The sequence below is a fragment of the Panthera pardus genome, unplaced genomic scaffold (assembly GCF_024362965.1).
Source record: "Panthera pardus isolate Hobbes unplaced genomic scaffold, ASM2436296v1 HiC_scaffold_20, whole genome shotgun sequence".
Taxonomy (NCBI): Eukaryota; Metazoa; Chordata; class Mammalia; order Carnivora; family Felidae; genus Panthera; species Panthera pardus.
This window is the reverse complement of record NW_026526766.1, coordinates 40,388,040-40,415,720: the sequence shown is the minus strand read 5'-3', so window position 1 is coordinate 40,415,720 and position 27,681 is coordinate 40,388,040. Positions and strand designations below refer to the sequence as shown.

General features: G+C 40.9%; 1 protein-coding gene across 4 annotated transcripts in view; it reads right to left on the bottom strand.

Moving 5' to 3' along the window:
* SNAPC3 (small nuclear RNA activating complex polypeptide 3) overlaps nucleotides 1-27,681 on the bottom strand; it is a 45,939-nt gene that overhangs the window by 5,948 nt on the left and 12,310 nt on the right. For 2 of the 4 annotated variants that reach the window (XR_002071559.2, XM_019415452.2), the window contains exons 3-7: nucleotides 22,694-22,778; nucleotides 18,481-18,585; nucleotides 9,357-9,506; nucleotides 3,214-3,296; nucleotides 516-680 (exon numbers count right to left, since the gene is read on the bottom strand). Coding sequence is in view for 1 of the 4 variants with exons in the window: in XM_019415452.2 (XP_019270997.1) it covers nucleotides 516-680; nucleotides 3,214-3,296; nucleotides 9,357-9,506; nucleotides 18,481-18,585; nucleotides 22,694-22,778 (588 nt within the window). In the remaining 3 variants the exon portion in view is untranslated. The remainder of the gene's footprint in view (nucleotides 1-515; nucleotides 681-3,213; nucleotides 3,297-9,356; nucleotides 9,507-18,480; nucleotides 18,586-22,693; nucleotides 22,779-27,681) is intronic. The other 2 variants (XR_002071561.2, XR_002071563.2) reach the window with 2 other exon arrangements.

Here is a 27,681-nt window from a genome sequence, read left to right as displayed (position 1 = left end):
TGACCCTCCCCCGTTCATGCTCTCTCTCTCTGTCTCAAAAAATTAATAAACGTTAAAAAAAAAAGTTAAAAAAAAATAAAATAAAATAAAAGGAATCTGATTTTAAACCACTTTGGTCCTTCCCCCTTTACACTTATGAAAGCATTAAGACTTCACATTTGTCAAAGATGAGAATTACTCTTCCCTTCCCCCAGTTGCTTTTAAATCTTAAAATTCTGGCAAAGAGACAAGAAACTTAGACGTAGTTGCAAATCTGGCAATAAGCTAAGGGGCTACGTACAAAGTGGGTGGAGACTGCCTGTCTAATCCTCCAAAGGAGACACTTTACAGATTTTCAACCCTCCGATAACCAATAAAGTATTTATCACAGACCTTCCCCAAAGAAAGCGTGCAAATGGATGGTCATTCTATGGAAAGTGGACAGTTTTGCTGCTCCCAAGCCAGGCTGCGGTGACTAATTTTATTCCTCGTGTTAAAAACAAAAACAGAAAATGCTGCCAAATGCTGCCACTTACCTTATGTCAGTGATGACGACAACATGCTCACAGTCTCCCTGGTGACAATATAAGTAAGGAAAACCCAGTTTAATATACAAGTCATTGAAGGTAAAATCTTCCATTTTAGCGGTCTGAAATTTTCCATAGCCTCTATCATGGGACTCTGACCACTCAATGATAGTTCTAAAGGGGGCAAAAAGGCAACGGAATTTCATTACTCCTCAAAAACCTAGAAATGACAGAAAATGCTCTATGACCGCAATTATTTCTTAAAACCTGGCTCACTCACTCAACAACAGTTGCCGTCTTGAGGCAAAAATCTTAGTGGTTGACACATGTTGAAATTAAGAACTTTGGATTCTTGGGGCGCCTGGGTGGCTCACTCAGTTAAGTGTCCGGCTTGGGTTCAGGTCACGATCTCACGGCTTGTGGGTTCGAGCCCCACATCGGGCTCTCTGCTGACAGCGCAGAGCCTGGAGCCTGCCTGGGATTCTGTGTCTCCCTCTCTCTCCGCCCCTCCTCCGATTGTGCTGTCTCTGTCTCTCTTTCAAAAATATTTTTTAAAAATTTTAAAAATAAAAACAGGGGCGCCTGGGTGGCTCAGTCGGTTAAGCGCCGGACTTTAACTCAGGTCATGATCTTACAGTTCGGGGGTTCAAGCCCCACATCAGGCTCTGTGCTGATAGCTCAGAGCCTGGAGCCTGCTTCAGACTCTGTCTCCCTTTCTCTCTGCCCCTTCTCGGCTCGTGTGCTCTAAAATAAATGTTAAAAAAAATTTTTTTTAATAAAAATAAAAAAAGAACTCTGACTTCTTCAGTTTCCATTAGAGCAACAGTTCTCAAAGTGTGCTTCCTGAAGTCAAAATTATCTTTATGAAAAAATGTCATTTGCCCTTTTCAATTCCTATTCACTCATAAAGGACCGATAGCCCAGAAGCTACTGAATGGGAAATGGAGAACGCCACTCCTCTCATTTTGTTGTGGAAAAGTTATCCCCCCACCCCCAAATTATTAATGTTAACATTTAATGGGATCATTTAAATTAGCGGATATTTAAATTATTTCTTAGTTGCAACCTCGAATACGGTAAACATGGATAGCTATAGCCCACATAATCAAAAGCTCTTTGGAGTCCACAAGTATTTAGAGTACCGAGGAATGCCGAGAACAAGTCTGAGAACCGCCACATTAGGATACACACACAAGTTGCTCTAATGAAAGAATGCAGATAAACACTCAAGAAAAAATACACATATGTACTCTAGTCACTGGGACACTGACAACAGAAGTATGGCCTAATTAACATGGTCATTAGCTACAGATTTTTCATGTTGTGTACTTAACCATGGATTTACATACTCCCATCGGGCAAACAACAGTATACACTGGACAAGCAGAAAAAATAGTGAACGATTAATTTACTGCTATCATCTAAATATGAAAGAGACTAATAAATTCTTTAAGTGGGATTTACTTTTTTTTTTTTTTTTTTTTTTTAGATTTATCTATGGCTCAATACAAGATTTCCTGTAAATTGGCTTTTTTTTTTTTTTTTTTAAGTTTATTCATTGTGAGAGAGACAGAGGAGAGCACAAGCAGGGGAGGGGCAGAAAGAGAGAGAGACAGAAGCCCAAGCAGGCTCCTCATTGTCCGCACTGAGCCCGATGTGGGGCCCAAACTCACAAACTGTAAAATCATGACTTGAGCCAAAATCAAGAGTTGGACGCTTAACTGAGCCACCCAGGCGCCGATTCTTTTTTTTTTTTTTAATTTTTTTTTTTCCTAACATTTTTTATTTATTTTTGGGACAGAGAGAGACAGAGCATGAACGGGGGAGGGTCAGAGAGAGAGGGAGACACAGAATCGGAAGCAGACTCCACGCTCCGAGCCATCAGCCCAGAGCCTGACGCGGGGCTCGAACTCACGGACCGCGAGATCGTGACCTGGCTGAAGTCGGACGCTTAACCGACTGCGCCACCCAGGCGCCAATTCTTAAGCAGCCTCCAGGCCCAGCAGGAGCCAGGTGTGGGGCTCGATCCCATGACCCTGGGATCCTGAGTCAAGCTGAAATCAAGAGCTGGACACTCAACCAAATGAACCGCCCAGGGGCCACTCTCTGATTTTAAAATGTATTCAGTTATTTCATGTGCTTGCCCTAGGTACTGGTAAGTTAAAATTTTTCTTCAGAAAGAAACTTTTCTGACCAAAGGTATGCATAGATCACTTCAAAATCTTTGTGTTATCTACTGTCTTAGAAATTATAGCAAAGCATGGGGCACCTGGGTGGCTCAGTCGGTTGAGGGTCCAACTCTTGATTTCGGCTCAGGTCATCATCTCAGGGTTTGTGAGTTCGGGCCCCGCGTGGGGCTCAGTGCTGACTGCACGAAGCCTGCGTGGGATTCTCTCCCTCATTCTCCACCTCCACCATGCTCATGCTCTCTCTCCCAAAATAAGTAAAAGTTCTTTTTTTAAGTTAAAAAAAAAAAAAAAAAAGATTCTCTTTTTCTCTGCCCTTCTCCTGCTTGCGTGCACGCTAATTCTCTCCCTCAAAAACAAACAAACAAACAAAAGAAACGGAGATATTTTTGACCCCAAAACAAACAAAACAGTCTAACAAAACAATTCCTTGGCAAAGGTCCCTAACAGACCAGTTTGTGGAGCTCTCACCATTTTGAGAACTAGAAACAGGAAAGACAGAAGCTTTTTGAAGACTGTACCTGCTCAAATCTCTGCACTCAGGGTATCTCTTATCATTATAAAATGTTCCTTCAAAATAAAAGAAGGCTGATTTGTACAGGTCCTATAAGAAAGCAGATGGTATTAAAAGAAAGTCCACTATCAACAATTATGAATCGCTACAATTCAAAACGTATGTCATAAAATCACACCTATTCATGTGCTTTACAGTAACTTTAGGCAACTGCACAAAATATGCTTAGCTCATTAGTTTAATATTTAATGAGAATCTCCTATGTTACAAGTATTATGCTACTTACCAGGGATAAAAGTGTAAAGATATCATGAGATTTATGAAAGGAACCCAGTTAGAAATAAACTTCAATATTATCTTATTATATGCATACACAGCAAGGATTTATTTTGGATTCTAGAATTATTAAAAACTGGAAGTCACGTTTTTGGTGTTTCCCCAGCTATGATAACAGTGATCAATCAGAGAGTTATGTTTTTCTGTTATTTTTTAATATTTTCAGCATTCTTTTATAAAAATTCTCCCTTCAAATTTTCAGTAATTCTTAGGCAGAATTTGAGTATCTATTCTTACTCAAGCAATCTTGCCCCAAAGTACCGCTGTAGTCACACAGCTGGTCTGAACCCTGAGGTTTCTTAACCTTCCGTCCAGCAACTTTCCAGACGGGTGTCTCTTGCTGCGTAACAGAGTCACAGAAACAAGAGAGCCCAAGTCTCCCCTCAGAGCTGTTAAATGAGACTCACCCGGGCACCACTGTTTTCCCGAGCTCCCCAGGAGATTCTATATGTTAGACTCGCTCTTCACGATGTCCTTATAATACATCAGACCCCTGGGGGAGGGGGGTTCTTTTTCTTAGTTTATCCGTACTCTTCAGACCAAAGTTTCCTCACCTATAATGACTACATCTGCTATGCTATCTTCCAGAACTCCAGAACAGTTTATGAACTGTAAAAACATGTAAGTTTCAGGTATTAAATCTTACTCTAAAGAAAGCCAAATTTATCTCCTCCTTGGAAGCTTCTATTTTTCTTTTCTTTTTCTTGATGTTTATTTTTGAGAGCGAGCACAAGCGGGGCAGGGGCAGAGACAGAGGGAGACAGAGGATCCGGAGTGGGCTGTGTGCTGACGGCAGAGAGCAGGACGTGGGGCTTGAACCCACGAACCGGGAGATCATGACCTGAGTTAAAGTCAGACCTTAACCGACTGAGCCACCCGGGCGCCCCTGAAGCTTCTATTTTTCTTTCTTCACTCCCCATTTATAAATTATCTGGTAACAGCATCAGACACGCTTACAAGACTGGCTGTGCTGTTTCTCCTTGGACCCTCACTAAGTGTCCCTGACCCTCTGTTTCCTCATGTAACATGTGAGTAAAACCAGTACCTCCTTCCCAGGTGCTTGTAGAGATAAAAGGATAATATGGACTAGAGTGCCATATGTAGCTGCTGTTAACATATAAACTGCCACTAAATATACTTCTAACTCAAAGAGGTAAGCCAGGGTCCCAAATAAAGGGTCTGAAAGAATACTGCCTTATTTGGGGAACAAACACAAAAGTTTAGTTTTTTTCATTACAAAACGCCTCTACAGAACTTCATTTTAGGCAATTTAGGCAACTCAAGGCTTGTGGTTGGCACCATTATGATCTTTTAGAAGGGCAACTCTACAAGACCAAAAATGTTTTCCATCTAAATTCTAAATTAATTCATCCATTAATAACCTTTCCTTGTCCCAGCATACAAATAGAATAGATGTTAGCAATCTCATTACCAGGTAATTTTCATTTTCAGTGGTAACCAGAGATCCTCACTAAACAGTCTCCCTATTTTGTCAGTTAATTTAGCTGACCAACGTTGGGGAGGGAGGATCACCAACCAAAAAGGAAAAGCTAGTATAAGAAGTTACTTCAGTTATCTTCTAATGTAGCCTAAGAGTCTAGTGTTACTGTTTCCATTTTAGAAACAACATAACTATCGATAACTAGTACCATCGGAACAAAGTCATTTATATATCCTTCTAGGCATCCATTAGTCACTTGTTCTCTTGCTAACATTCAAATCAGCTATATTAGAATTTCAGAAATAATCCTAGGATCTGCTGTCAGAGAAACGGTAACGGGAGGAAGGTGCGGAAGAACTATGGGTAAGGAAATTGTTGCGACTTAGATTTGTTACTCTGTGTCCTAGAACAGGGCTTTATTTACGATACATAACAGAGAAACAGGTGTGCAAAGTATTTTCTTAAACTTCCTCTACGCAAGACCTTTAAGAGATTACCAACAAAAAGAAAAAAAAGAACTAATCTGAGCAATGTAAAAAAAAAAAAAAAAAAATAAAAAAAAATCAATAGACCAGAGATTAAAATGTGAAGGACCATTAAAGAAAAAAAACAAAAGACACTTGGGGCGCCTGGGTGACTCAGTCGGTGAAGCATCTGACATCGGCTCAGGCCATGATCTTGTGGTTTGTGAATTCGAGTCCCAAATCGCATCAGGCTCTGTGCTGACAGCTCAGAGCGTGGAGCCTGCTTCAGATTCTGTGTCTCCCTCTCTCTCTGCCCCTCCCCTGCTTGTGCTCAGTCTCTCAAAAATAAACACTAAAAAAAAAAAAAAAAACAACAAAAAAACAAACCACTTGAGTAGAAAATACTGGCACTAATCTTATACATACATTTTTAAAATGCACTCCATTCTTTAACTACTATAGTCCAAAAACAAATGTTATAGCAAAACATACTACGTTTTAGACATATGCTTTTAAAAGAGATTTAAATATCCTGGCCCAATTCTCCCAGACTTCTCATATACTAAGCCACCTAAGATAATGTTCAAAATTCTTGCTTATTGGTTGGAATAAAGATTCTCCTTTCCTCAACTACAAGAACTGCAACTCACTGATTTTTTCTTCTACAATCACCAGTGGAATACAAGCCAAATAGCTGTCAAAAAGCATTATAACTGAAGGACCAATTTTCAATGTTGTCAGGTGGGACAATGGCATGAGGTGAACAGAGAAAATAATTTGACAAAATGCTGAGAACTGGTGAGGGTGGGTAATGGGTACATTAGGACTCATCACAACATTTCCTGTGAGCATGTTCAGAATTTTCCAAGGCACCAGACTACTCAAGAAAAAAGAGGACTCGGGGCACCTGGGTGGCTCAGTCGGTTGGGCAGCCGACTGTAGCTCAGGTCATGATCTCGTGGTCTGTGAGTTCGAGCCCCACATCGGGCTCTGCACTAACAGTTCGGAGCCTGGAGCCTGCTTTTGATTCTGTCTCCCTCTCTCTCTGACTCTTCCCTGCTTGCTGTCTCTCTCTCTCTCAAAAATAATAAACATCAAAAAAAAAAAAAAAAAAGAAAAAGAAAAAAGAAAGAAGAAAGAGGACTCACATAAATAGAAAAAAAAATTCCAAAGCAAAACTTAAAAAAATCCCAAACCCTAAAACATAAATGCCAACTGGTGACCTAAAAATCTTTCCACGGGCCAAATGATAGTATCTGCAAAATTTCACTTATTTTTGAGGTCACTTTCCAAAGCATAGCTGGAAAATATTTAAAAGAGGACTATGGGTCAGCAGGCCCCCCCCACTTGGAAAGAGCTGGGAAGACATCAGCACTGATGGACAAACACGACAAACGAGCCAAGGCTGGTTAAAAACACTCTCCAGGGTTCCTGGAGCTAAAACGAATTCGCACATTGGACCCAAGCTCCTTTGAGCACTGACGACACGGTTGCAAGGAGAATGAATTCAGATTTTGCTTATTAAACTTACAAGCTACAGTTCCACCTGTTTTTGGTTTTTTTTTGGTTCTGTTTTTTGGGGCTTTTTTGGTAGGGTTGAGAAAACCCTACAAGAGACTTCTGCTCTGCACACAGCCTGGAACTTCAACCTGTTTCTCTTTAATGTTTACTTCCAAGAGCACCAAGATGTCAAATGTGAAGAAACCAATGATCTTAAACCCATTTTCAACGTGACTAAATTTAAGTGAGATCTGCGTGTGAGTCACGATGCTGGTCTCCTTGCCAATCACTGAAAAGACTGGGACACAGCAGCCTTGTGGGGCAGAGAGAAATCAAACAGCGTCAGCCTGTAATTCTAGGCACTATAACGGCCAAAAGAAATGGTGCCGGAGTGGCCAAGAGAGGGACGGTCAGGAAAAATTTTATGTAGTAAGTGAGTTTGGGGGCACCTGGGTGCATCGGTCGGTTGAATGTCCGACTGCAGCTCCGGTCATGATCTCACCATTCAGAAGTTCAAGCCCTGCAGCTGGCTGTCCCCTGTCAGCGGAGAGCCTACTTCGGATCCTCTGTCCCCCGCTCTTTGCCCCTCCCATGCCTGCGCGCTCTCTCTCATAAACAAATATTGAAAAAGAAAGAAAGAAGGAAAATCAAGTGCGTATAATATCCTAAAACCTAAGTAAAGAAAATGTGGCAAGGAAGAAGGACTATTCGGTTGTGTCTTATGTCGATGAGCTGTCAAAAAAGGTGAGAACGAAGTCTCCGGTGACATCAGAAGTGATTTTTGAGGACTGGTAGGGAACAAAAGTGAGTGCAAGCCAAAGTGGTGGCAGAAAAAGAGAAAACAATGAATTTAGGTACGATTACTAACTCGTTATTACTACCTGCTATGAGTCAGTGTGCTGAGAAGGAAGTAGAAAGATGAGGCGGTGGCTAGAGGGAGCCGCACGGTCTAGAGAAGGGTTTGGATGGGAGATCCGACGGCACACTTGTAACACTTGTAACGATGGGGGAGACGCCAGGATGGCACAACCATGGCGTGAGGGCAAGCAGCTGGAGGACATGGAATCCCAGTGCAGGGAGCGACAGGCTTAGTCCAGCCACCGTCACAGGTGGGAAGGCAGGGCTCACGGGCAGACGGGCAGAGGGGTAAATGCAGGTGAGGGGTGATGGAAAATGCCTTTCTGGTAACTTTATTTTCTCAGTGAAACAAACAGCAAGGGTTTCAGCTGACGGTAAGTCATGAGGAAAAGATGCCAGCAGTTTCAGAATGAAAGAAACAATTCTCCTAAAAGGCGGTAGAGTGAGTCGCTACAGAAATGCAATCCAATGCCAGGCAGCAGTGAGACTAAGTGGAAATGTCCAGGAGGCAATTAAAATAATGTTATGAGATGAAATCAAATGAAGTGAAATGATAAAATAAAAGAAAAGAAAAAGAAAAAGAAAAGAAATGATTTGGAAACCAGGAGAGAACATGGCTAGAAGAGAGAGACACTAACAAAGGTTAGAGTCCACTTAAAACCATGAAAACTGGGGAAAGACCAGGAGAATTTAGAAGAACCAAGATGAAACCTGGGTTAAACAACATTTATCTGGCTGGTGGCACAGGAACCAGCAAAAATAGTGATTATGATGGTTCGTGTCCAAACTCCATGTCCGTTCTAGTTGACCCAAATATCTTTTTCTGACCTACAGGAGATGCTGCCCCTTTCAAGGGGGCCAGTAAACCTGAGGGCTTCTACCAGAGCTGTACCAAGTAACAGAAGGAGTTCAAGTCTGCCCGCCAAGGGAATTCACAAGGACCTACTACTTTACTGGACAAACAATCCCTTCTGAAACTTTGTGGGTGGCTGGTCTACCACTTTGACCCTTTCCATCCTCACCCAATGGGTTATGTAGAGTTTCTCTGTCCTTTTGAGAGCACCTCCGTGGGAAACACCAACAAAGACCAACATCAGTTGGTATCTATATCCCTGCTTGGTGCCGGTGCTTGGACTGACAGAACCTTCTATGGGCGATGGGGCTCTCAGGTGGTGGGGGGCAGTTATGACAGACTGAAATTCAGAGTTTGAAAGAGGAAACAGTGAACAGTGAATTCAACCGGCACAGTGAGGAAAAGTTGTATGAACATGGAGAAGAGGTTAGACAACAGGTGGTTCCTACGGCCTTAAAAGGAAGGGTGTATAGCGAATGGTTGAAGGGGAACTGAAGGGGAGATAAAGAAATCAAAATCGAGCATAGTCTCATTGAAGATAAAGAAGGGAAGGGATAGGCTTGATGGAGTGGCAGAGAAGAAGAAAGCATTTACTGGAAGATTTACTAGCAGCCTTGTAATATCACTACTTACTTAGATGATGATGATGATTTCTTCTTATGTTATGAGGGTTAAAACAACAACAAAAACCATCTTACTTTGCTTATGTGCTCAGGAGCTTGATCAGGAGTGTTGCTGAATTCGCCACCAATCTGGAGGTCGCTGACACAACAAATTGAATCCCTCAGTTCCGTGAGCTTTTGACTGCCCAATACCAGCATCGTCTGGTATGGTTTGTGTTCTTTGTGCTAAAAGTCAAACGGTAGATAAGTAAGTGTCCACTTAGAGACAAAGCAATTAAACAATCAATCCTGTCCTGACCAGATCTCAATGAAGTTACTGGTTTTCTTAAAGTTACCCTCATAACTTAGTGTTCTGTGTTCTCTCTTGGTTTCTGTACGGGCCTATTTGGAACCCATTAATCACAGGTCCCAACTAATGGCCACAATTGTTTACTTCTCCCCTGTGATTCACACCCTGTTCTCTGAAACCACCTCCTTGGTTTAACCCTCACACACCAAGCCAGTATTTCCCATCCTAAATCAATGTAAGGTCAGGGAGCGGACAACTAGGGATAGCCCCTGCACCCCAGAGCCCACCACAATTATCCAAACTGGCCAATCCCAAACTGTTTGCCCTGCCCTGCCCAGCCTTTCCCATGGAAACCTTAATAAAGGCTGTCGCCTCTGGCTTCTCCTCACTCCTTCTGCCTCCTGAATTCACGGGTGCTTCCCCCTGTGGCCCTGCATCTGTGGCACACTCGCTCCTCTCAAGAAATGTAAGTAATAAAAGTCTTCTTTCAATGGCATTGGCCTCCAGTGTGGTCACTCAGTCACGTCCGTAAGTTAAAATCGCAAGGGCACGATTGAGACACCTGGTGAAAGGTCTGAATGTTTGTGTCCACCCCCAATTCAGGCGCTGGAATCCTAACGCCCAAGTGATAGTGTTAGGAGGCTAGGTCTTTGGGGAGTGATCAGGTCATGAAGGTTAAGCCCTCATGAATGGAATTAGTGCTCTTGTAAAAGATCCCACAGAGCTCCCGAGCCCCTTCTGCCACATGAGAAGTCTGAGACCTGGATGAGGGCTCTCACCTGACCATGCTGGCCCCAGAACTGTGATAGATAAGTTGCTCTTTATAAGCCACTCAGTAAGTGATATTTTGTTAAAGGAGCCAAAAGGGACTAAGACACTTGGCAATGAACTTTTTTAGTTTAAGGTAAAGTTATAATCAAAAGGCTATTAAAATGACATTACCAAGAAGAACCTCTGGCATATAACTTCATCTAGCAGCACTGTGTTTTAAAATATCCTGGAAGTTACCTCACTGAAGTCAAGCAATCTTTATACTCTCATGTTACAGACCCCAGAGGTTCAGGCTTATTGGTTTGGTTTGATTGGTAACTTCAGAACCTAATCAAACAAGGTAATTAGTACTAACTATATCCCAGACGCTTCATTAGTAACTATTCATTCAAAAGTACAACTCATGTATAGTAATATTGCAAGCAAACCTTATCAAAGTGTATGACACATCTATTTTGGGAATCCAGAATACACACACTCTGAGGGGAGAGGTCAAGGTGGCAGAGCAGCATGGAAGTTCTCTGCTTCTCTCATCCCTCAAATGCAGCTAGATCAGCACCAAACCATTTTGCACACCTAGAAAACTGATCTGAGGATTAACACAACAATCTGCATAACTTGAGCCACAGAACTCGGCAGGTACACGGCATAGAGACATGAAGTGGGGCAGAGAGAAGCCACAGAGGGCAGGGAGCTATATCTGTGGAGAACAGAGAAAGGGGGAAGAGTCCAGGAAATACACTCTCCCAGAAAGTAGCTGGAGAGAAAGAGTGGCAACACCCACAACTGACTTAACAAGAAAGGGACAGAGGATAAAGGAGACGGTTTCAATTCCATCAGGACTCATAAACAAGGGAGGACAGTATCAGAAATCTCGCAGCCCATTACTTGGTGGTGCTCTGGTGGGAAGGGTGAATCCTCAGGAGCAGGCAGAAAAGTCAGAGGGGTCCTTAGGCCACACGGGCAGAAGCGGTTCCCCTGCTAGGAAGGCATTTGGCAGAGATCTCCGGCCTCCCCACAGGCAAAGGTCCCAGGGGACCCCAGAGAGCATAATTGCTGACACTGAAACAAAGACGCCAGGGTGTGGTGAAACCTGGCGCTGGTGATGTGTTGTGATTTACCGTAATCCCTGAAATGCTGCTGCTATACAATCATGAGAAATTTTTCTGGGGCGGGCTGGCACCTGGCCACAGTCTCTGGGCATCTGCAGCAGCGTGCTTATGTGAATGTTCCTGAGGGGTGGGCCGGCACCTGGCCATTGCTCCATGAGATCCTCCTCTAGAGGGTCAGAGAGGACCGGAGTACCTGCTGGTCCAAGCCGCAGGGCTCTCAGAGGGAGGGGTTTGGAAACAGCCCTATTGGAGATAAAATTTGGGAGGGAGGTGCCGCCTGCAAGGCTGACAGCTTGGACACAGATAGTGTAGAAGCATGGGAGTGGACAGAGGCTGGAGACAAAGGAGGGGTGCTTAACTGTCAGTTGGTGAGAGCACAGAGTTCCTGAGTCAGAAACTGGGAAGCTGGGTATTCCATTTCACCTCTCCCGCGCAAGCACATACATTCATATGTGCGCCACAACGATCCACCCCAGCAAGCTAAGCAGCACCACCTAATGGAGAACGGAGCCGTTAACCAAGGCCCGTCCAACTGCACCAACCAAGCCCAAAAGGACAACCACAGGACTCTCCTCCTGTTTAGTGTATGGATTATAAAGCGGTTCATAGTTTGACCTCTAAGGGAAACTAGACGTAATTTCATTCTGTTCATTGGTCCATCTATTTGTGTTTTTTTGTTGTTGTATTGGTTTGGTATTTGTAATTTCTTTTTTTCTCTTCTTATTCTGGGATAAAGAAAGAGGAAAAATTTTTTATTTTCCATTTTTATATGAAATTAAAATTTTTTTCTACTATATTTATTTTTTAATTTACTTTTCTATTCTACTTTACCTTCTTCAATTCATTTTATTCTATTTTATTTATTTTTAATTTTGAAACATTTTCTCACTTTTTCGTTTCTCTTATTTCCTTTTTTTCTCTACTCACTCAAGCTTCTTTCAACAAGCAGATGAAAACATACCTAGGATCTAGCTTCCTTTATTTGATTTTTTGTGTTGTTTTTAATATTTTTATTTTATTAACTTTTTCTTCCTCAAAATGACAAAATGAAGGAACTCACCCCAAAAGAAAGAACAGGAAGAAAAGACAGCCAGAGACTTACTCAACACAGATATAAGCAAGAGTCTGAACTAGAATTTAGAATCACGATAATGAGAATACCAGCTGAGGTTGAAAAAAACAATTCCTTTCTACAGAGATAAAAGAAGTAAAATCTAGTCAGAGTGAAATTAAAAACGCTATAATTGAGATGTGATCTTGAATAGATGCCACAGCGGCAGGGATGAATGAAGCAGAGCAGCAGATGAGCCAATCAGAAGAATTACAGATAATAATGAAGAAAAAAAAAGGAAAACTAAGGTTAAAGAGCACAAGATAAGAATTAGAGAACTCAGTGACTCACTAAAAAGGAGTAACATCGGAATCATAGGAGTCCCAGAAGATGAAGAAAGAGAAAAAGGGATAGGAGGTTTAGGTGAGTAAATCATAGCAGAAAACTTTCCTAACCTGGGAACAGAGAACTTCCATTAGATTCAACAAAAACTGACCATCAACAAGGCATATCATAGTCAAATTCACAAAATACACAGATAAGGAAAGAATTATGAAAGCAGCAAGGGAAAAAAAGTCCTTCACCTACAAGGGAGGACAGATCAGGTTCGCAGCAGACCTATCCACAGAATCTTGGCAGGCCAGAAAAGAGTGAAAGGATATATTCAATGTGCTGAATCATAAAAATATGCAGCCAAGAATTCTTTATCCAGCAAGCCAGTCATTCAAAATAGGAGAGATAAAAGAGTTTCCCAGACAAACAAAAAGTTAAGGAGTTCATGACCACTAACCCAGCCCTGCAAGGAATTCTAAGGGGGACTCTCTGAGGGGAGAAAAGACAAAACAAAAAAGACCAAAAGCAACAAAGACTAGAAAGGACCAGAGAACACCTCCAGAAACTCCAACTCTACAGGCAACACAATGGCAATAAATTCAGATTTTTCAATATTCAATCGAAATGTCAATGGACTAAACACTCCAATCAAACGGCACAGGGTAACAGAATGGATAAAAAAACAAAATCCATCTATGTGCTGTTAACAAGAGACTCACTTTAGACCTAACAACACCTTCAGATTGAAAGTAAGGGGTTGAAGAACCATCTATCATGCTAATGGTCACCAAAAGAAAGTGGGAGTAGCCATACTTATATGAGACAATCTAGATTTTAAAATAAAGAATGTAACAAGAGATGAAGGATACTGTATCATAATTAAGGAGTCTACCCACCAAGAAGAATAACTGTAAACATTTATGCCCCCAATGTGAAACACCCAAATATATAAATCAATTAATCACAAACATAAAGAAACTCACTCAGGGGTGCCTGGGTAGTGCAGTCAGTTAAACATCCAACTTTGGCTCAGGTCACGATCTCATGGTTTGTGAGTTCGAGCCCCACATCAGGCTCTCTGATGACAGCTCAAAGCCTGGAACCTGTTTCAGATTCCGTGTCTCTTTCTCTTTCTGCCCCTCCCCCGCTTGAGCTTTGTCTCTCTCTCTCTTCTCTCAAAAATAAACATTAAAAAAAGGAAAAAAAGAAACTCATCGATAATACCATAATGGTAGGGGGCTTTAACACCCCACTTACAACAATGGACAAATCATCTAAGCAGAAAATCAACAAGGAAACAATGGCTTTGAATGACACACTGGACCAAATGGACTTAACAGATATATTCTGAATATTTCATCCTAAGCAGCAGAATATACATTCTTCTCCAATGCACATGGAACATTCTGCAGAACAGACCACATACTGGGACACAAATCAGCCCTCAACACGTGCAAAATGATTGGGATCATACTGTGCATATGTTCAGACCACAATGCTATGAAACTCGAAATCAACCATGGGAAAAAATTTGGAAAGGTAATGAATACTTGGAGACTAAAGAACATCCTACTAAAGAATGAATGGGCTAACCAAAAAGTTAAAGAGGAAATTAAAAAGTACATGGAAGCCAATGGAAAGGATAACACCATAGCCCAAAACTTGTGGGATGCAGTAAAGCCAGTCATAAAAGGGAAGTATAGAGCAATCCAGGACCTCCTAAAGAAGGAAGAAAGGTCTCAGATACACAACCTAACCTTACAACTTAAAAAGCTGGAAAAAGAACAGCAAATAAGACCCCAAACCAGCAGAGGACAGGAAATAATAATGATTAGAGCAGAAACCAATTCTATTGAAACCAAAAAAACAGTAGAACGGATCAATGAAACCAGGAGACAGTTCTTTGAAAGAATTAACAAAATTAATAAACCACTAGCCAGTCTGATCAAAAAGAAAAAGGAAAGGACCCAAATAAATAAAATCAAGAATGAAAGAGGAGAGATCACAACCAACACAGCAGAAATAAAAACAATAATAAGAGAATGTTATGAACAATTATATGCCAATAAAATGGCCAATCTGGAGGAAATCGACAAATTCCTAGAAACATATACACTACCAAAACTGAAACAGGAAGAAATAGAAAATTTGAACAAACCCATAAACAGTACAGAAATTGAATTAGTAACCAAAATTCTCCCCAAAAAACAAGCGTCTAGGGCCAAATGGCTTTCCAGGGGAATTCTACAAAACATTTAATGAAGAGTTAACCCTATTCTTTTGACGCTGTTCCAAAATATAGAAATGGGAGGAAAACTTCCAAACTATGAAGCCAGCATTACCTTGATTCCAAAACCAGAAAGACCCCACCAGAAAGGAGAACTACAGACCAATTTCCCTGAGGAACATGGATGTAAAAATTCTCAACAAGATACTAGCCAACTGGATCCAACCATTCATTAAAAGAATTATTCACCATGATCAAGTGGGATTTACACCTGGGATGCAGGGCTAGTTCAACATCTGCAAATAAATCAACGTGGTACCTCACATTAATAAAAGAAAGGACAAGAGCCACATGATCCTCTCAATAGATGCAGAGAAAGCATTTGACAAAACACATCCTTCATAAAAACCCTCAAGAAGGTAGGGGTAGATGGATCACACCTCAAGATCATAAAAGCCGTATACGAAAGACCACTAATATCATCCTCAATGGGGAAAAACTGAGAGCTTTCCCCCTAAGGTCAGGAACAAGACAGGGATGTCCACTCTCTCCACTGGTATTCAACATAGTATTGCAAGTCCTAGCCTCAGCAATCAGACAACAAAAAGAAATTAAAGGCATCTAAATTGGCAAGGAGGAAGTCAAACTTTAACTTTTTGCAGATGACATGATACTCTATATGGAAAACCCAAAAGATTCCACCAGAAAACTGCTAGAACTGATCCATGAATTCAGCAAAGTTGCAAGATATTAAATCAATGCACAGAAATCGGTTGCCAATAATGACGTAGCAGAAAGAGAAATCAAGGAATCGATCCCATGTACTGTTGCCCCAAAAACCATAAAATAACTAGAAATACACCTAACCAAAGAGGTGAAAAATTTATACACTAAAAACTACAGAAAGTGTATGAAAGAAACTGAAGAAAACACAAAAAAATGGAAAATTATTCCATGCTACGGGTTGGAAGAAAAAATACTGTCAAAATGTTGATACTATCCAAAGCAATCTACATAGTCAATCCAATCCCTATCAAAATAGCAGCAGCATTCTTCATAGAGCTAGAACAAACAATCCTAAAATCTGTATGGAACCAGAGAAGACCCCAAACAGCCAAAGCCATCGTGAAAATGAAAACCAAAGCTGGAAGCATCACAATACTGGACTTCAAGATGTATTACAAAGCTGTAATCATCAAGACAGAATGGTACTGGCACAAAAACAGACATATAGATCAATGGAACAGAATAGAAAACCCTGAAATGGAGCCACAAACATACGGCCACAATGTTTGACAAAGCAGAACAGAATATCCAAAGGAATAAAGACAGTCTCTTCAGCAAATGGTGCTGGGAACGCAGAAGAATGCACCTGAACCACTTTCTTACAAAATGGATGAAAGACCTAAACGTAAGACAAGAAGCCATCAAAATCCTAGAGGAGAAAACAGGCAAAAATCTCTTTGACTTAGTCCGCAGAAACTTCTTACTCAACACATCTCTGGAGGCAAGGGAAACAAAAGCAAAAATGAACTAATGGGACCTCATCAAGATAAAAATCTTTTGCACGCAAAGGAAACATTCAGCAAAACTAAAAGGCAACCGATGGAATGAGAGAAGATATTTGCAAATGACTTATCAGATAAAGGGTCAGTATTCAAAATCTATAGAGAACTTCTCAAAGTCAACACCCCAAAAACAAATAATCCTGTGAAGATAGGGCAAAAGACACGAACAGACACTTTTCCAAAGAAGACATCCAGATGGCTAACAGACACATGAAAAAATGCTTATCACTCATCATCAGGGAAATACAAATGAAAACCACCATGAGATACAACCTCACACCTGTCAGAATGACTAACATCAACAACTCAGGCAACAACAGATGTTGGCCAGGATGTGGAGAAAGAGGATCTCTTTTGATTTGTTGGTGGGAATGCAAACTGATGCAGCCACTCTGGAAAACAGGATGGAGGTTCCTCAAAAAATTAAAAACAGAACTACCCTACAACCCAGCAATGGCACTACTAGGTATTTATCCAAAGGATACAAGTGTGCTGTTTCAAAATGGCACATGCACCCCAATGTTTATAGCAGCGCTATTGACAATAGCCAAAGTATGGAAAGAGCCCAAATGTCCATTGACAGATGAATGGATAAAGAAGATATGGTATATATATATATATATATATATACAATGGAGTATTACTGAGAAATCAAAAAGAATGAAATCTCGCCATTTGCAACAAGGTGGATGGAATGAGAGTGTATTATGCTAAGCGAAATTAGAGAAAGTCAATTATCATATGACTTCACTCGTATATGGAATCTAAGACACGAAACAGATGAATATAAGGGAAGGGAAGCAAAAATAATATAAAAACAAGAAAGGGACAAAACACAAGAGACTCTTAGAGAACAAACTGAGGGTTGCTGGAGGGGTTGTGGTGGGGGGGATGGGCTAAATGGGCAAGGGGCATTAAGGAACACACTTGTTGGGATGAGCACTAGGTGTTATACACAGGGACGGGAATCTACTGGAATCTACTACTGAAATCATTAAGGCACTATATGCTACCTAACTTGGATGTAATTTTTTTTTTAACTTTTTTTTTTTTTTTTAATTTATTTTTGAGACAGAGAGAGACAGAGCATGAATGGGGGAGGGGCAGAGAGAGAGGGAGACACAGAATCGGAAGCAGGCTCCAGACTCTGAGCCATCAGCCCAGAGCCCGACGCGGGGCTCGAACTCACAGACTGTGAGATCGTGACCTGAGCTGAAGTTGGATGCTTAACCGACTGAGCCACCCAGGCGCCCCGGATGTAATTTTAAAAACAAATAAAGAAAGAAAGAAAATTAAAAAGAGGTAACTCAAAACTCCAGAAATCAGAAAGGAGACTCACACCATCGTCCTTAGCCAAGATCCCTGGTCATATTCCACCAGTGTCCTTGGCTCACTTGCCTACTATGGTCACAAAAAAGTCAAAACTTCACAGCTTTCTACCCAAATACATCTCGTGTGCTTACTACTAAAACCTAGTAAACGTTTGTATTCTGATACTACAAAAATTTTAAGAAAGAAAACACAAAACTAAAAAAACAACCCCCTCAATAATTCATATAATTAGAATCACTGAAGATTTGCATATACTTTCAGTTGCTTCCAGTGCAGCAATTAGGTATACATTCCAGTGTTATAACTGTAATCCTCTTAAGAGATTATTTGAAATTTGACCTTATTTATGATAATTCTTATTAAAACAAGAAACCAAGGATATAGGCAGGATGTCAGATAAAGCAGCATATGTTTCATTTATTTTGAGCCCTGAGGATTGTGACTCTTCAAATAATGAAACCCTTTGACAAAAGTCAACCATATTATCTGCAAAATTCAAAAGATTTTACTACTGACCTTATGAAATATAACGGGGTACAAGATATTCACAGATAGGATAAGCTCCCCTTCTTCAACCATGTCTGCTGGGTTTTCAGGCTTTTTTCCTATGGCATGTGACTCCTGAAGGAGAAAAACGAGTAAGAGACCTTAAAAATCAGACACTGTGACATAGGTAAGAGGCAGTATGGAACAACAGCTATCAGACGGCCCTGAGTCTGACTCTTAATTTTACTTTAAGAAAATTGTTAAAAATCTCTCTAGGCTTTAGTTTCCTCTTCTGTAAAAAACCAGAAAATACTCAATTTATAGAAGTATTGCTGGGAGTGTGTACATAAAGCATCTGACAATGTTTGGCACTAAGTGCTTAACCACTGATGATAAAACAGGAGCGATCGACGAATGTTGGTACAACACTGGCATTTACAGTTGCTAACACTTTTACATACCCCCTCTCATATCACTATGAACGCTTAGTTGACAGATTATGCACCGAGGTTCAGATTTAATCACGGTAAATCAGCAAGTTAAGATGCAAATACACGTCTATTTAGCTCTAAAACCAACACTATCTTGCTTTTTACAACATTATCACATCTTTAATACCTTACACCCTCTATTATGTGTGTGCAGTAACTACAGAATAGAGGCCACCAGGGTGGACTAGTTAAGAAGTACAAAAATAAGTACACGTACAAAAATAAGAGGGAGTGATGTTAAACAAAATGGCATAGTAGGCAGCTCTGGGGGTCAGTCCTTCCACCAAAGCAACCAATAAGATGGAGAGAGACTGGAATTAACTATTTTGGAACTCTGGAAAGTGATCGGTCAGTTACATCCACCAGGGAAGCGTCTGATGAGAAAACAAGCCACTGATCTTTCACAAGTAAGCACAGGGTACAAACCAGCTCCCATCCCCATTCCTTAGCTCCACTGCAGGTGTGGAAATAGTGGCCCGTGTTCCTGGAACAGATGGCTGATGTCATATGACAAGGTGTGGGGACCCTGTTCTCCCAAAACTAGGTGTTTTGGTTGGTCTGGTGATGGCCTGATGCCCACACTAGCCTTGGTGTTGAGCCTCCTGCCAGCAGTGGCTTCCCACAGCAGCGGCTACTAGAACATTTAGAGACAGGGCCTTTTTCCTCCCCATTTGTGGAGGCAGACATTTAAGGAAATCTTCAACAGGTCACCGGCTGCCCACAGAGGTAATGAAACAAAAATATCCATAAACACACACAACAAGGAATACACACATTGAGAAAAGTTTGGAAAAGTCATAGATAGCTCCGACCCTCAACAAGTAAAAAATTACACTCAGAATGTCCAGGTACCCATAAAAACTTATAAAGCACACACACACACACAAAACAAGAAAATATGTCACATTCAAAGAAAAAAAAGGAATCTGACAAAAACCATCCTTGAGGAAGCCCAGATATTGAAATTACTGGTCAAAAATGTTAAATCAACAGTCTTTTAAATGCACTCAATAAGCTAAAAGAAACCCCAAACAACTAACGGAAATCAGGTTCCTCAGTAAGATTAACAGGTATTTTCTCACAGAAACCATGGAGATAAGGGAGTAGGACAACATATTTTAAAACATGAGAGAGAGAGAGAGAGAGAGAGAGAGAAAGGAAAACAAAAACCATTAAGCAAGAATTCTATACCTGGCAAATATCCTTCAATAATGAAAGAAAAATTAAGGACATTTTCAGATTAAAAAAAAAAGAAAGATGAAGGAGTTCATTGCTAGTAGACTTGCCATATAGAAATGCTAAAGAGAAAGAGAGAGAGAGAGAGAGAGAGAGAAAGAGAAGCAGGGCTCACCCGAAGTGGGACTCATGTTCACCTGATGCGGGCTCGAGCCCACCCGAAGTGGGGTTCATGCTCACCCGATGTGGGACTCAAACTCACGAACCGCAAGCAAGATCATGACCTGAAATCAGATGCTTAATGACTGAGCCACCCAGGTGCCCACACTTAATCAAATTTTAAAACTTTTGCGTATCAGAGGGCACTATCTAGAGAGTGAAAAGACAACCTGTAGAATGGGAGAAAATATTTTTAAAATCACACATATGGTAAGGGTCTAGTATCCAGAATATGCAAAGAACTCTTACAACTCAACAATAAAGAAACAACCCAATCGGGGCGCCTGGGTGGCTCAGTCAGTTGAGTGTCCGACTTCGGCTCGGGTCATGATCTCACAGCTCGTGAGTTCGAGCCCCACGTCGGGCTCTGTGCTGACAGTTCGGAGCCTGGAGCCTGCTTCTGCTTCTGTGTCTCCTTCTCTCTCTGCCCCTAACCCACTCACATTCTGTCTCTGTCTCTCAAAAATAAATAAACATAAAAAAAAAAAAAATTAAAAATAAAAAAAGAAACAACCCAATTAAAAACCTAGTGAAGGACTTGAATAGACATTCTCCAATGAAGATACATAGAGAGCCAACAAGCACATAAAAAGATGCTGAACATCACTTATCACCTGGGAAATGCATAACCATAATGAGATACCACTTTAGGTCCACTAGGATGGCTACTCTCAACAAAACAAAACAAAACAAAACAAAACACCCAGAAAATAACAAATGCTAAAGAGGATGTGGAGAAACTAGAATCTTTGTGCATTGCTGGTGGGAATGTAAAACAATGCAGCTGCTTTGGAAAACAGTTTGGTGGTCCCTCAAAATGTTAAGCCTAGAATTACCTTATGACTGAGCAATTCCACTCCCAGGTATGTACTGAAAAGAAATGAAAATGGACTCAAACAGATACCTGTATATTCATGTTCACAGCAGCATTATTATAATAGCTAAGAAGTGGAAATATGCCAAATGTCCATCAAAAGATAAACAGATGGGGGCACCTGCGTGACACAGTCGGTTGAGCATCTGACTCTTGATTTCAGCTCAGGTCATGGGCTTGAGGCTCATGATATCAAGCCCTGCTATGGGCTCTGTGATGATGGCAAGAAGCCTGCTTGGGATTTTCTCTCTCTCTCTCTCTCTCTCTCTCTCCCCCTCTTCCTCTCCCTCTCTCCCCCTCTTCTGCTCACGCACACTTGTGCTCTCTCTCAAAAATAAATAAATAAACTTAAAAAAGGATGAACAGATTAAAAAAAAGTGGTATAGCCATACAATGGACTACTATTCAGTCAAAAAAAAAGAAATGAAGTCCTGATACCTATAACACACAGATAAACCTTTGAATCAATATACTAAGTAAAATATGCTGAACACAAAAGGACAAATATTGCATGATCCCACTCATATGAGGTATCTAGAATAGGCAAATTCACAGACACAGAAAGTAGAATAAAGGTTCAGGGCTGGGGGAAAGGAAAATGGGGAGTTCCTTGCTCAGTATAGAATTTCTGTTTGAGGTGATGAAAAAGTTCTAGAAATAGTAAGAGATACCCAACACAGTGAATGTATTTAATGTCACTTAAATTGAACATTCGAAAATGGTTAAATAGTAAGGTTTAGGGGCGCCTGGGTGGCTCAGTCGGGTAAGCAGCTGACTTCGGCTCAGGTCATGATCTCACGGTCCGTAAGTTCAAGCCCCGCGTCGGGCTCTGTGCTGACAGCTCAGAGCCTGGAGCCTGTTTCAGATTCTGTGTCTCCCTCTCTCTGACCCTTCTGTGTTCATGCTCTCTCTCTGTCTCAAAAATAAATAAATGTTAAAAAAAAAAAAATTAAAAAAAAAATAGTAAGGTTTATGTTACTCAAATTTTACAATAAAAATATACATGGGAGAGAAAACAGATGCCCTTATGTACTATAATGTGCCCAACACAGCATTTGACACACAGTAGGTCCTCAATAATATGTACTGAATAAAACCATCATGTCTACTAACACTTAATTCCTCACTACTCCGCATCTTAAATTTTTCTGACGGTTTACATTAAGAGCTGGTAGATTAAGGAAGAATGCGGTGAAATCAAAATCCGGAGCAGAACAAAAGTTATCAGGAATAGGGTGATGAAAAGGCATGAAGTTAGCCTAACACACAGAGCAAGACTAAGCTAAAAGCAAAAATAAAGGCAGAGATCTGAAAGACCCAGGTATGGGTCTGTTTCTCCTACCAGTTCCCAGTCCCAACGAGGTTTCTCCAGTTTGTTTTCAACTAAGCATATCCAATAGAAAGCCACCACGGAGATACCACTAACGCCTAATGACACAGTTCATTGTTTCACGGGAAAAGGTGCAAAAGAGGAGACTCTTACCATCTCGTAAGCAAAGGTTTCTTGCCTGCAAACCCGATCTATCGTTATGGTTTCTTCCCGCTGTTCCAGAAGCCTCTTTCTAACCCTGCCAGAGACACAAGAAAAATCAAACTTCAATATTCTTTACTGAGTCTTCCAAGGTATCTTCAATACTCAACTTTTATTTTGAAGTAATGTCAGACTTAAAGAGAAGCTGTCAAATTAGTACAGAGAGTCCCCTACACCTCTCACTAGGTTTCCCTATGCTAATGCCTTATATGATCAGAGAGTAATTGTCAAGATCAGAAAATTAACATTAATACAGCATTATTAACTGTAAGTCTTTTTCGAATTTCACAAATTTTTAAACGTGATGCCTTTTTTCCGCCGCCAGGATCCTCTGTAGGACACTGCGTTGCATTTCTTGCTTCTCCTTTCCCTCCAGGTGGCTGCAGTTCCTGTTTTCCTTGCCGTTCATAATCTTGACACTTCTGAAGAGCACCGCTCAGTTACTTTGTAGAATATCCTTCAATTCGCACTGACTGCTGTCTACTCACAATTAGAGTAAGGTTGTACATTTTGGGGCAAGAATACCACAAGAATCACGTCCTCACGGTATCACACTAAGAAGTTCATGGTGTCGATATTAACATGTCTTGTTACTGGTGAGGCTGCCCTTGGTTAGGTTCCTGTCTGCCCGATTCCTACGCTAAAAAGATACTTTATTTTCCTTTGCAGTTGCTGAGTATTTAGGGGGAGATCCTTTGAAACCATGCAAATCTTGTTTCTCCTAGAACTTTCACCCAGGAATTTTAGCATTCAAAAGGAGATTTTGTCTGGGGCGCCTGGGTGGCTCAGTTGGTTAGCGACCGACTTCAGCTCAGGTCATGATCTTGCAGTTTGTGAGTTTGAGCCCCGTGTCGGGCTCTGTGCTGACAGCTCAGAGCCTGGAGCCTGCTTTGGATTCTGTGTCTCCTGCTCTCTCTGCCCCTCCCCTGCTCATGCTCTGTCTCTGTCTCTCTGTCTCTCTCTCTCAATAATAAATAAATGTTAAAAAAATTTTTAAAAATTTTGTCTGCACATATATTACTGTGGAATATGCCTCGTGGTGATTCTCTATTTCCCTCCTTCTACATTTATTCACTGGCATTATGAGAAAGACTGGTCTCTTTTCTCCCATTTATTTGGTCATTTATATTAACACGAACTCATATTTGTTTCATTCCGTAGGTTAGTACCTAGTTAACTAATATCTAAATTACTCTGCTGATCAAACTGTGGCCATCAGGAGCTCCTTCAAGTTGGCTCCCGTTCTTTCCACAAACCCTCACCCTTTTTTTGAGCATTTCCTTACTTTCTAGCACCGTAAGATGCTCAAGGCTCACCCTGTATTTCCCGGTCTCAGCCCTGGGTGTTTACAATGCCACTGCCCTCAGTGCTTCCAAACCTCTCAGCGGAGAGAGGCAGAAAACATGCAGATGTGTATTATCCCACGCATGTACAAACATCTGCATTTCTGTATTTTTCTAACTGGTGTACAAACATCTGCATTTCTGTATTTTTCTATCTGGTATATATTTAACCGTGAGTTTATACCGACACTCTAATCTCAAACAAAACTCAGAGGGCTCATTTTAGCCCTCAACCTTTCCTTGTAACTTCTTTCTCCACGGGTGAGAAACCTGGCTCCTGTTACCCATTAATTAATTCACTTATTTGTTCAAGCCTAGAAAACACAGTTTCAGAACCACTAAGTCATGAACAGTACTTTTTGTTTTTAGCCTTGCAACACTGAATCAAGCTAGGCTTCTGCAGGACTTAGGTTAGTTCTTTCTTCCTCATTCTCTTCAGTGTTGTTATCTGTGACACAGCGTCATTTGCTACTTTTTGTGCTCTATTTTGGGTCCCCCCAAATAACTCACATCCTGGCTGGTTTTAATTGATTGCTTTGGAGAGGGGTAAAGGATAGGTGAAACCTCACTATGGTCCTAACGGTCAGACTTATAGATACATATAATGTGTTTATACACACACACACCCGAAGAAGCACCATTCCCTCCTCATCCCTACTAACTTGTTCCCATTCCTTCCTTACTTCCCACCCCTTTCCCACCCACCCCTTGTAGGCAACCAATCTCTACAGTTGTGGTTTATGCTTTCCATTTGTTTTGCTCAAATAAGCAAATATCTGTGTATTTTCTTAAATTTTGTGGGGCACCTGGGTGGCTCAGTCAGTTAAGTATCCGACTCTTGGTTTCAGCTCAGGTCATGATCTCACAGTTTGTGAGTTTGGCCCAACATCGGGCTCCGAAGTGACAGTGCAGCCTGCTTGGGATTCTCTGTCTCCCTCTCTCCCTCCCTCTCTCCCCTCCCCCACTCACCCTCCCTCTTTCAAAAAAAAAAAAAATTCTTTTTCTATCAGAGTTCAATTTAGGAGGAAAAAAACCTACACGGTAATTAGAACAGAGAAAGCTTAATCTAAGGAAGTATTAACTTTAACAGATGATTAGAGTAGTGATTAGTAAATAAGAAGTAAAGAACTGTAGAATATAGGCATAGCATATATAAGGAGCATCCTGTCCTCTGGGCTGAGACAGAGTGCCCAAGAAGTCTTCCTTTTCTCCCCGCAGGACTGAGATCCACAGTTTGTTAAAGAGGCCATGGCTGTGACTCCCTGAAGGGCAGAGAAAGTTGCTATGGTGCTCCAGCAGCAGAACTGCTGGAAATGCAGGGTAGGAAGAGGAGCTGCACAGGGGAAACATGAAGGGGGGTGGAGGGGCAGGGAACCCTGCTGGGCAATGGGAGCTACCGACAGCCAGGTGCTGTGCGCCCTGATCAGTGGCCCAGGAAGCAAAACCCTTCCCTCTTGCAAAGTCTCTTCTGCACTTTTATTGACAAAGCTTAACAATGTGCCAGTTGGCCAAGGATAAGGGCCAAGGCCCATTTTTACAGAGAAGGCAAAAAAAGGCAAGTTTATAGATGAGAGCCAACAAACTGATACCTAGCAAACTGAGTTTTTACATAAAAGGTGGCATATGCATTGGGACTTTTTGTTTTTGTTTTTTTTTTTAAATAAAGTTTATTTGAGAGAGAGACCAAGAGAGAGCACACGTGGGGGGAGGGGGGGGGGTAGAGAGAGAGAGAAGAGAGGGAATCCCAAGCAGGATCCTATCAGTGCAGAGCCCCAACTCAGGGCTTAATCTCATGAACTGTGAGATCATGACCTGAGCTTCACCTACTGAGCCACCCAGGCGTCCCATGGGGCTTTGCTTTTTTCATGTAACAGTATCTCCTAGAAACTATGCTATCAATTTATCCTTCCTCAGCCTTTAGTATAGCTGCACAACACTTAACTGTATGGATGTCCTATGGTTTGTTCAACACTCTCCTATGTATATATTTAGGGCATTTCTAATATTTTGCAATTACAAACAATGCAACAATATAAACAAACAATAAATAACCCTGTACATATTGTATTTTCATACTGTTGGAGGTGTAGTTCCAGTAGAGACTGCTTAAAAGTAGGATCGCTTGGGTCACAAGGTAAGCACCTATGTCTTTTGTGTTACACATTCCCAAATTGCCCTAGAGAAGGCTTGTGCATTTCCATCAGCAATGTACAAAAATGCCCATTTCTATAAGGCCTCATCAAAAGAATACATATTTTTAAATGTGTGCCAGTCTGATAGGTGAGAAAAAATACTGTCATTTTAATTTGCATTTCTCTAATTATGAATATAAATATTTTTCAGGGCGCCTGGGTGGCTCAGTCGGTTAAGCGTCAGACTTCGGCTCAGGTCATAATCTCACAGTTCATGGGTTCGAGCCGCACATCGGGCTCTGTGCTGACAGCTCAGAGCCTGGAGCCTACTTTGGATTCTGTGTCTCCCTCGGTCTCTGTCCTCCCTCTGCCGCTCACACTCTGTCTCTCAAAAATGAATAAACATTAAAAATTTTTTTAAATCACTGCATTTACCAAATTATTTAATTTTTTGTCTTGTTGCTAAATTCAGCTTTATAGGTGAAACCTGTAGTTTCAAATTAAAATCTTTACTGCCATTGCAGAGGTCAAAGCATTTAAAAAATAAATAACTGTTATTATGATAATGTTTAGTATTCCTATCCAAAAGAGGACATCTTTCAATGTTTAAGTCTTTTTCCAAATCTTCCCAGAATGTTTTAAAAATTTCCTTACCTAACTTTTACACATTTCTTGTAAATTTATTCCTACATATTTAGTCTTCCTTTTGACTATTATAAATGGGATTTTCTCCATCATTATGTCCCCTAATTGTATATATGAATGCTATTTTTTTATAATTATCAATTTTGTATCCTGCTCTTATACTAAATTCTTGTTTTTCTTGTTTCTTTGTTTTAGCATTGATTTCTTTCAAACTTTTCAGGTATACTATTGTATCACTGGCAGATACAGTTAGTGTTTCTTCTTTATCTACTCTTATCCCTCTAATATTTCAAACTTTTTCATTATTATAATATTTGTTATGGTGATCTGTCATCAGTGATTACAACTTGCTGAAAGCTCAAATTTTAGCATTTTTTTACCAATAGGTATTTACTTGAAATAGGTACTTTTTTAGACATTAAACTACTGCACATTTAATAGACTATAGTGTAAATATAACTTTGATATGCACTGGGAAACCAAAAAAATTCATTTGACTCGCTTTATTGCAATGTTTGCGTTATTGTGGTGGTCTGGAATTGCCCCACAAGATCTCCAAGGCATGCGTGTATTTAATGAAAGTTTTAAAATTTCCAGGTAGGGGGTCTGACTCTTGATTTCGTCTCAGGTCATGATCTCACAATTCATGAGTTCAAGCACTGCATCAGGCTTGGATCCTCTGTCTCTCTTCTCTCTCTCTCAAAAATAAACAAACACAAAAACAATTTGGTGGGGCAGCACATGGGTGGCTCAGTCAGTTGAGCATCCAACTTCAGCTCAGGTCATGATCTCATAGTCCAACAGTTCAAGCCCCACATCA